The sequence below is a fragment of the Rhincodon typus genome, chromosome 2 (genome assembly GCF_021869965.1).
Source record: "Rhincodon typus isolate 14 chromosome 2, sRhiTyp1.1, whole genome shotgun sequence".
Classification (NCBI taxonomy): Eukaryota; Metazoa; Chordata; class Chondrichthyes; order Orectolobiformes; family Rhincodontidae; genus Rhincodon; species Rhincodon typus.
Genome location: NC_063333.1, coordinates 138,421,755 through 138,432,123, shown reverse-complemented (window position 1 = coordinate 138,432,123; position 10,369 = coordinate 138,421,755). Strand labels below are relative to the sequence as shown.

At 42.3% G+C, this 10,369-nt stretch overlaps 1 protein-coding gene across 1 annotated transcript in view; it reads right to left on the bottom strand.

The window, feature by feature from the left end:
• Nucleotides 1-9,977, bottom strand: part of pxdc1b (PX domain containing 1b) — a 32,060-nt gene extending 22,083 nt beyond the window's left edge. The window contains exons 1-2 of the mRNA XM_048617484.1: nt 9,543-9,977; nt 9,142-9,436 (exon numbers count right to left, since the gene is read on the bottom strand). Of these exons, the coding sequence (XP_048473441.1) occupies nt 9,142-9,391 (250 nt within the window). The 5' untranslated portion in view covers nt 9,392-9,436; nt 9,543-9,977. The remainder of the gene's footprint in view (nt 1-9,141; nt 9,437-9,542) is intronic.
• Between the last annotated feature and the right edge of the window lie 392 nt (nt 9,978-10,369).

The window sequence follows — 10,369 nt, the reverse complement described above, 5'->3', positions numbered from 1 at the left end:
GCTGGAAAAGCTCAGCAGGTCTGGCAGCATCTATGGAGAGAAATCAGAGTTAACATTTCTGGTCGAGTGACCCTTCCTCAGAACAGGTAACTGATTTCTCTCCATAGATGCTGCCAGACCTGCTGAGCTTTTCCAGCAATTTCTGTTTTTGATCCAAAACGTTAACTCTGTTTCTCTCTTCTCAGATGCTGCCAGACCTGCTGAGCTTTTTCCAGCAATTTCTGTCTTTGTTTCTGATTTACAGCATCCGCAGTTCTTTTGGTTTTTATTTAGTAACATTTTGGAATGTTCAGTTCCAAAGAAGGTTCATAGCAGGCTAAAAATGTCAACTGTTTCTGTGTCTACAGATACAGGGTTTCTCTAACACATTCTGATTTTATTTCAGATTTCCAGCCTCGATAGTATTTGCCTTTATAAAAAGGTTTGACATTTGGATTTTCTCAATGCAGGGATGGGAAGAGAAGCTACGCTTGATGGAGATTGGCTGGCCTTGGCAGGAAGATAGTGGCTAGACCAGAAAAAAAGGAGAGAGAATACATTAATCTCATGATTAAAGCTCATGATCTGGTCACAAGTCCCTGATCTGTCGCTTTTAACTACATTTATGCTTTTGGCACAAGGTGACAGGTACTTGTGACCAGATCATGACCTCCACTTGAAAATTTTTATTCCAAAATTCAAATCCCTTCGTGTCTTAGCCCTTCTTTAACTCTAAAGTTTCTTCAGACTCTGTATTCCATTTTGTCTCGTCCCTTCCACATTCCCTCTCTCCAGCTGAAAATGATAAGCATTGAGGCTGCAACGGTTTGAAGTGGAGTATTCGTTCCAAGGTTCATGGCTGCACACTTTGGAAGCTTCTAGAAAGAGGCTCTGAGTTCATCCTTAGGGAACAGGAAGAGAAGATTGGAGAGTCTCATTGCTTTCCTACTAAGGCTGCTCCTTGAAATGAAGAGGCCAAGGAAGAAATGCTAAATAAGGAAATCTTGGACAATAGTGTCATGGGAATGCTCTGGAGACATTGATTCAAATTCAAGGCACATGCTGGGGTTTAAATTCAATTAATGAATGTGGAATATAAAACTAGTCTCAGTAATTTTGACCGTGATAACTATCAGCATTTGTTGTTTGAAAACCCATCTGGTTCCCTAATTTCCATTAGGGAAGGAAATCTACCTTTCCATCCAGTCAGGCCTACATAGGACTCCAGACTCATGGCAACATGGTTGACTCTTAATTGGTCTATCCAGCTGCTCAGTCCAACAGTGACTAGTCATGGGTACAACCTCTCATGAAAAACATTTTCATTAATTAATAACATGGTGCAGGAAAAAATAGGAATAATATCAGATATCCAATCAAAGTACAATTTATTTGCAAATTAATAATCTTAAAATGTAAAGAAAACCTATTTTAAATAAGGTTTACATTTTTCCCACCAGATGTTCGAAGAATCACTTTTGAATGTTTAAACATTAATCCTGCCTAACTATTCAAATGGACTCCCACAGCACTGGGAGACACTGGCTTCTGGGAGACTGTGTTTAAAAATGAGTAGAGTTAATCTGAGAGCTGTTATAAAAGTTTTCTCTCACATTGTTTGGCTTAGCCAGTGGAGAAGGCACAAAATGAAGAGTAATTAAGTATCATATTTGAAGTAACTAACAGTAATCTTGTATAACTGGTTCATCTCATCTCCTTACTTTTTAGATGCTTATGGGCAGAGCAACTTTCAAAAAGGAAATTAAAACCAAATCAAAGTAACCCAAATTTCTAGGGTGTGCCTGCTCTTGTGTCAATATTGTCTTGTGAATGCAGTGTTTGATTTATACTTCGAACAGAACAACTTTTGAAAACAGTCTATCTCCAGTGTTCCATTCAGAAGCTTTAATTAAGTTTCCAAAATGACTTTGTGAATAAACACACTCCCAAGACCGTGACAGATTTGTGGAAACCAGATATCATTCAGGGATCCCAAAAAACCTGAAATTAAGGGGAATGGCAACAAAACTTTCCACCTGCCAGGGTCAAGAAATTTGGGGCAGAGTGCAGGTCCATGATGACCAAATTAGTCCCTTTAAATTCCAGAACTGTTCACTTGATCAAACACTTCCCACCACATCAAGATATTCCTGTCGACCTTATGAAGACTCCATTTTGATCCAAAAGTTGTGTTTGCTCCAATTGTAGCTTTTCTTAATTCTATTCAAATAATTGCTTGTTCAAAAATGTCAAACCATCCTTTCTCTCTTATCTGCTGTATGCGTTTAGCATATTCTTTTCTGTTTCTGCTCCTTCTTTGGAAGCTTCATTGCCCCATAATTCACTAAATATTGCACCACTGTCAGGCCATGATTCTGATGGGAGACCAATGGAAGCCTCCAAGAAACAAGAAACAAAAGTCCTGGCTATACTGGGTCTCTGTCACTTCTAAACAGCTTCCACTTTGACTTATAATGGGCAGGACCACTACTGTTGGAACTGATGGGGCCCTGATATACTAGTGATGGATGGTACACTATAATAGATGTGACAAGCTCATAACGACTTCCACAAGTTCACAAGCAGACCCCAATTGCAGAATCCAGGCCTGTACCTTCAAAGAAGGACATACATTTAAAGTAAAAACATTTTGTGGATTGTCCCTTTCATGCTATGAGAAGTGAAAGCATTTGGATTGACATTTTAGAATCACAGGATTGTATTCGTACAGAAGTAGGCCATTTGGCCCATCGTGTATGCACTGGCTCGTTAAATGAGTACGTGATCTCGTGCCAATCTCTTGCTTTTTCCCATACCCCTGCATGTTATTTTTTATCCAAATAATCAACCAAAGCCCTCCTGAATGCTTCAGTTGAACCTGCCTCCACCACACTTCCAGGCAGTGCATTCCAGACTCTAACTACTCACTGGGTGAAACAGTTTTTCCTCACTTCAACCTTGCTTCTTTTGCACATACTTTTAAACCCAAGCCCTCGTGTTCCTTTTACGAGCAGGGTGGGATAAGGGAGGGGTTCCCTGGGCAAAACCTTCTGTGGGTGACTATGTCAAATTGCCAGGTGCATGCTGCAGATGGGCAGTGCCTGATATGGCCCAGTGTTGGAGGGCACTAACATGAAGTTGCCCCACTAGCTGTAATGACAGCTGATAAAATTTCAGAACATTTCCTTTCTAAATGCAGAAACAGTCTACACTTAACACTTAACCCTTGCTCACTTCCTTACATTTCAAACCAACCTTTAATTTATTTTGTTCTTGTTCTTTTGACCATATAAATTTCCAAAATTGTATTCCAATGGAGATCTGGCTAATATGTGCTAAAGCCTCAGTAAAAACTTTCAGGTCTATATTCCATTGTTCTGGTGGGATAACTCACATTGACCCAGAATCAGAGGCAACTCTAAGGTTTACTTTGTAACAGAGGCACCCATAGTGTTGCTGTAAAATTGTTGTAGAAATCCACAGTTGAAAGTTCAACCAGACTCGAGAAATGTAGTGCAACGTTGGCTGCAGCAGGTCGTATCTCATTACTTCAGTTTTGCATCATGTGGAATATAATTCTAATCACCTCTATAGCCCCCTCCTGGTCACTTTGTAATGTTAGCTACAGATAATTTAAATATTCAGACTGAGTGGATGCCACTGCCTACACTCTCTAAACATTTCAGTTATCATTACTGGGAATAGAAATCTATGAGAGTGTTTATCTACACATGCACTCAGCTCTCTCCTACTCATTACTGCAACACTAGCCTGACATTGGTCTTTACATGACAAATCCAGCATTGGTCACTCTATGCTAAGTATTTCTTTATCACTCAGTTCTTGACTAATATACTAATACGAATTGAAGTTTTTTTAAAAAAATTATTCCTGAGATGTGAATGTTGCAGGCAAGGCCAGCTGATTGTCCTAGAGAAGGTGATAGTGAGAGGAGTCAGGTAAGAGATTTGGAGGGGATTTTAAGGTGATGGTGTTCCCATGTGTCTTGTTCTTCTGGATGGTAGAGATGGTGGGCTTAGAAAGTGCTGTTAAAGGGCCTTTGCAAATTTTATTTGCTATTTAGCTGTAAAATTGCATACTGATGTAAATTTCTTTTTGTTAACTGCACATCCTCTTTCCCTCTCCTTCTCCCTATGTCAGCGTCCACTGACAAGTTGAATGCTTCAAATCATTTCTTGTTCTCAGATAAGTGATGTATCTAAGAAGAAGCGATTGTCCAGACACCGACTGCCTTGGTACTTTATCTCTCTTGTATTCCATGACTTTCTCAAGGGTACACTATTTCTTACTTTTATCTATTTCTCCAGTCCCATGTTCCCTGAAATCTCATGCCTTTTTGGAGGTTTTTGAATGAGGGCTTTGTCAAAGGCATTCAAAGCATCTAACAGCCGGGAGCTCCATTCTCTTTTTTTTTTTGTAATATTTTCAAAAGAATCAGGAGATTTTTCCAAATACATACTGCCTTCTCCTCACTAAACCATTTCATAGGTAGCAAAACCATTTCACAGGTACACCTCCAGTCTTTTTCCTCAGAATAATTTCTATTATGTTATCAAATGTTGACTTTATGCTCTGGATGTTGCTTGGGTTAGATTCACCCTTTGGAATATACATTACAGATATTGTGGAACCCAACAGGCTGAAACAAATCTGTTTTGATTGCAGCCAACACCCACCACTGTCTCCTGAGGTATATCCTCCTAGTATTAAGCCATTTGGACCAGCAGATTTCATCCACTCAGGTTCTAACTTTGTCTTTTCCTTCACTGAAATAACATATTGTCCACTTCTATGGTTGCTAATTTGTATTCTAACATTTATTTAATCTGTCTCAATATTTTTCATATTCCTCTCAAGGTATACCCCTTTTTACCTCTTTTGGATTTCTGTCATTTATTGTCAATTTAATTGCTAATCACTGTCCATTTTGGTAACTGTCTGTTTAACTCACACTTAATTTCCTCTGTACAATTTAATGCGCAACACATTGCATTTCCTTCACTGTTTATAAGTGGCTGTTCTTCCTCAGCCTAACTATCCCTCAGCAATATGTTTCACTCGGATCCTTTCTTTCTTGTTGTTTGGTAGTACAGAACTTGAATTTGGTTGGAAAAAGACAGATTTTGGCAATGCTTTTCATCTTGCACTTATCAGGACGCTTCGCAGGAAATGCCAACTTCAGATCACGTAAACTAATGTATGCTCTATTAGCTTCATCTTTACAATGAAGAAACTGTTCACATATCTCACTGAGTCCTTACCACCAATAGCCTCTATGAACTCTCCCCAACTCTTGCCTTAGTTTCCCAATGTTGCTCTAGACAAACCTTTTCCTAAGGAATGAAACCGGATGATTTATTTTGTTTAATACTTTTCTGTTCTGGTTTATACAAACACCTTTAATTATAGCACTCCATCATTCAGCTACAAACGTTAACTGTTTCCCCCCATATATTGAGCTGCTTTGTCACCTTATAAGCAATGTGGTGCCCTGAATGTTTACAGTGAACTGTATCTTTGTCAGCTAGCTATTCATTTACCTCAATGTTTTATTCATTTGCCTTGTGAGTTGGAACATAAACTAAAAACCATTCACTGAAGGACAACGAACATTGCACCAATTATTTAGATCGATTCCAGTTTCTGGAACCTACTGGCTTCTTACCTCATACCTGGAAAACCTTTCAGAATCTCTCAATATTCTGACGCCCAAATACCAGGATCATTGCTGGAAATGAGTCAAAAATGCAGATGGCATCCATGCGTGGTAATTTCGGATGATCTATGACAACAGGGGTGTTCACAATCAAGATTTTTTTTGCTGAAGGTGTGAGACTGAAAGGAACACAATGCCTCAGGTATGAGAAAGGGAGTGCAATAAGATGGGTACTAATCACCACAATAGGAGCTACTGAAAGGATTTTCATTTATACAGCACCATTAATGACCACTAGATATCTCAAATTCTTTTACAATCAATGAAGTACTTTAGAAGGGTAATCTCTGTGTTGGGTTTAGAAGCATGCCAGCCAATTTTCACACAGCAACCTCCCACAAACAGCAATCTGATCATGACCAGGTAATATTGCGTGCTGTGACATGGACTGAGACGTAAATGTTGGCCAACCCCATTCCCCTGCTCCCCTTCAAAGCATTGCCATGAAATCTTCTGCATCCACGTGTGTCAGCAGACAGGGCCTCAGATTAGCATCTTATGCAAAAGACAGCATTTCCAACAGTGCAGCACTCCATCAGTACAGCACTGGCATATCAACCTTGATTTTTACTTTCGCACAGGCCCTGACGTAAGATGTGAACCTTGTGATTCAGAGGCGAGAGTGTTACTGTCAGAAACAAAGCAAGAATGAGGCTGGAATTCAGGCTGAGCAATCATACTGTCAAGGCCCATTTTACAAAGCTATCTGTGGACACCTGAACATGGACAGGGTATAGGGAAAGTAATATTTCTGCTTGTGTGCTATCCTACAATTCCATTGAAGGGACAATATCCTTTAGTCGGGACCTTTCGCCAACACTTACTTTAAAACCTTGATAGACCTTCATAAATTGAGGCATCTTACGATAATAAAAAAAAGGAACAAGGTGAGGCCATTTGGCCCCTCGAACCCTCTCTGCCATTCAATAAAATCTGGGCTGATCTGATTGTGGCCTCAGTTCCAACCCTGTCTGTTCCCCCTTGTCAGTCAGGAATCTAATTCCAGCCTTGAATATATCTAACGACCCAGCTTCTCCTGCTTTCTGAGAAAATAACTTCAAACATCACTGTCTCTCTGAGAGACGAAATTCTTCCTCAGCTCCACCTTAAATGGGAGACCGTTTATTTTTAAACTGTGTCTCCGAGTTCCAGACTCTCCCGTGTGTGGAAACATACTTTCAACATCCACCCTGTGGAGCCTCCGTCAGAATCTTACATGTCACAGATGTGTGTGTGTGTGTCATGATAAAAATGACTCGTGGCATTGTCTCCTTTCTCTTTCCCTCACACTGCAAACTGTAAAAAAAAGTTTGTTCATCACTTTTCCAACAACACAGTGCCCCTTTTCATTTCTGTAGACTAATAAGGAGAACACACTCCTCTCTGGCCCACTACCCAACACACACACATAGGGTTATGTTGACAGCTATTTTTGGATGTGGGTTTGGGGGAGGGGGTCATTAAAATAAAACTGCTCTACTGTGCAGGGCGACGCTTGGTAACTGATTCAAAGGTTTATTTTGTAATTACGCCTGTAGCCTGGAAGGGGCGTCAAGCCTTAGTCAAAAGACACTGAAAGAGACAAGTTCAGACCAAATGCGACTTAACTTCCAAAACAAGAGGAAGATGAGCAAGGGAGTGGAGCAGGAGGGACACTACTGTAGAGTACAAAGGGAAGGGGACGCAGTTCCCTGGAAAGTTGCTAAACAGTGACAGAAAGTGGCCGGCGATGGGGTCACCGACTGAAATGCAAAGAGCGAACGATTAAAAAAAACAAAAGGAAAATGACACAAATGGGCTGGGAGGGACGAGGAAACGGAGTCCCAGAGATCGTTTTCCTCTCTGTGTAGCATCTCCACGTATCAATAATAGAAAAAACTGACCGCCTCACGGTAACTTTACACCGGAAAAAGCGATGCTGCCACGCGTAAGGATTTCGCTGTTTCCTTTTTACGAAATTGAGGAGGGGAGGAGAGCAGGATACTTGGAGGAAATTATTTTCCAAATCACCAGCCACTCCGGCCACTAGTAGTTTCTGAAGCAGCGTCACCGCTTTATGTAGAGTTTACAAAACTGTTTCAAAATCAAATTGTATTTTCGGTTTTATTTTAAAAGCCCATCCAATTGTGTTCTGCGACTACTTTCTTGTTTGAAAAATGGGGAATGATCCGTCTGTTTAATTGTTTTGAAAGCAAACACTTTAAGAAGTTGTATATGAGAATCCCCTGATGTTTCACAGAGAATCAGTTGTTACTGAGCTACACAGACAGTGGGATGTTTAAATTTGAAAAACAGATTAAAGTTGACTGAAGCTTCACCCACGCAGTGACAACTGTCTGAATCTGAATCTAGTGACTCCAGGCACCACCACTCCCTCCTTTAAATCACAAGTTATTGTTAAATTCGATTGTCTTCAAAACCAATCTGACGCTTCAGCTGCTTTTCTCTAAAAGATTTTGAAGCTAAACTTGTGTAAAATTCACTAAATACGAGGAGAGAAGAATCATTTTGTTGGTGCATTAATGTCAAATCGCTTATCATTTGGCAAGTAAACAGAATTATTTCAAAACTTTGTATCCCCACCACACACACCACTCACCCACATTCCCACCACACACACAGACACACACATACACACTATTCCCCAGATACACGCACACACTACCCCTACATACAAACACATACTAATATCCTCCCCACACACACATACTACCTCTACACACACAAACTCACACACCAAACCCCCCTAAACACACATACACACCACTCACCAGATACACACACATACCACTCCGACACACAGAAACACACACACCAACATCCCCCCCCACACACATCATTCTCACCCACAAACATCACTGCTCACACATAGAGACAAACACAAGCACCACCCCCCCACACACATACAACACATACACCCTTGCACACATATGTACACACACCAAACCTCACCCCACACATACATCACTCTTACCCACACACATCACTCCTTACACATACAAACACACACACCAACTCCTCCCACACACACATACCACCCCACACACATATACATATAATCTCCTCCACATGACAAACATTTACTAGCGCCTCCACACCACCCACCATCCCCCACATACACCCACACTGCCCACCCAGCCACCCCCACACTCCGCCCCCAGCACACATCTACCCCCCAAACACACACACACATCATCCACCATCCCCTATATACACCCACACAGCCCACCCTGCCACCCCCCACTCACCCACACTCCGTCCCCCACATACACCCCCACCGCCCACCCCCCCCCCCCCCACCCCCCCCCCCCCCCACACATCTACCCCCAAACACACACACACACACACACACACAGAACTTGTTGCTAAGTGAGGCGAGTTGAACTTGAATAGTGAATTTAGACAGGAATGTGAAGTGTTCAAACCTTCGACCAGAGGGGAGCGGGAAAGTTCCGCCTGATCTTCGGGGAAGGCATCTGTCAGTCTCTTCAAAACCCTGGCCAGGTCGGCGTAACTCCGGTGTAAGTACAGCACGTTCCTGTCTGACCACTCGGTCCTGATCTCGAAAAACTCTTCCTCCCGCCTGTTGATGATGATCTTCCTGACTCCGTTCACCCAGCAGTCCTTCACGAACATATTCACCAAGGAGGTTCCTTCAAACACCGCGGAGGCCATTCCCCCATCAACCCAGCATATTGTAGGTGGGGGGGGGGGGGGGGGGGCTGTAATCAGAGAGCAGATTGAAAATTCAGGACAGAAAAGTTAATCTTCCTCAACCAATCACTGGTGGTGGAGATCTGTAGTCCCGAAACAGAATAAAACACACCGACTAGATTCCAGATCCTCACTTTGATCGATGCGTTTCCAAAGCCTCTCGTTGCCCCTCAGGCTGCTTTATCCGTTCTCTCTCGCTCTTTGTTTCCTGCTCCTTTTCCTCCCCTTTATGAATGTGAATGTTGACAGTCCCTTTCGGGTCTTGCACCTTAAGCGAGCTGTCAGTGCCTGCCCTGTCACAAGATGCTACTGTCATTTGTAAACCATGACCAGCCCCTTCTCTCTCTCTCTCTCTGTGTAGCTCTGATCTCGCTCTCGGCCGAGAGCTCAACTTTACTTCAGGCACGTACTTCCAGGGAAATGAGGTTCCTTCCGCAAGATCCCTGACATCATTCCCAGGAATGTCTCTCTCTCTCTCTGTATATGAACGCTGCGTCTGGTTAGCTGGGAAGTAACACCAACGCATTACACACACACACAGACACATCAGAAAAGAATCACCCCTGACACAACACAACGTCCCGCCTTTAATCGACCCTCAGCCCCTCCCAGAGAGGGCAAGAGACAGACCCTCGCCCCAAATATTACCTTCTGCTTCCTCACCACATTCACTTCGCCAGGGGGAGACGCATCCTCTCCCCGCACACGCACAAAGAATTGAATTGCTCGTGTTCAATAATAAAGTGCCCCCTAGTAACAAAACCTTCTTTCATCAAAACAGAAATATTTCCATAAAGTATAAGATGTGCACGTGGCGGAATGTAAACAAGCTGAAACCTAGGACTGAAGTATGTCCCGCCCCCAACGTGGGCAGGAAGGCACCTTTTACTGATTGATTGCAATTTTTCCCTCTAACATAAGTTATCAATGGTTAAGGGG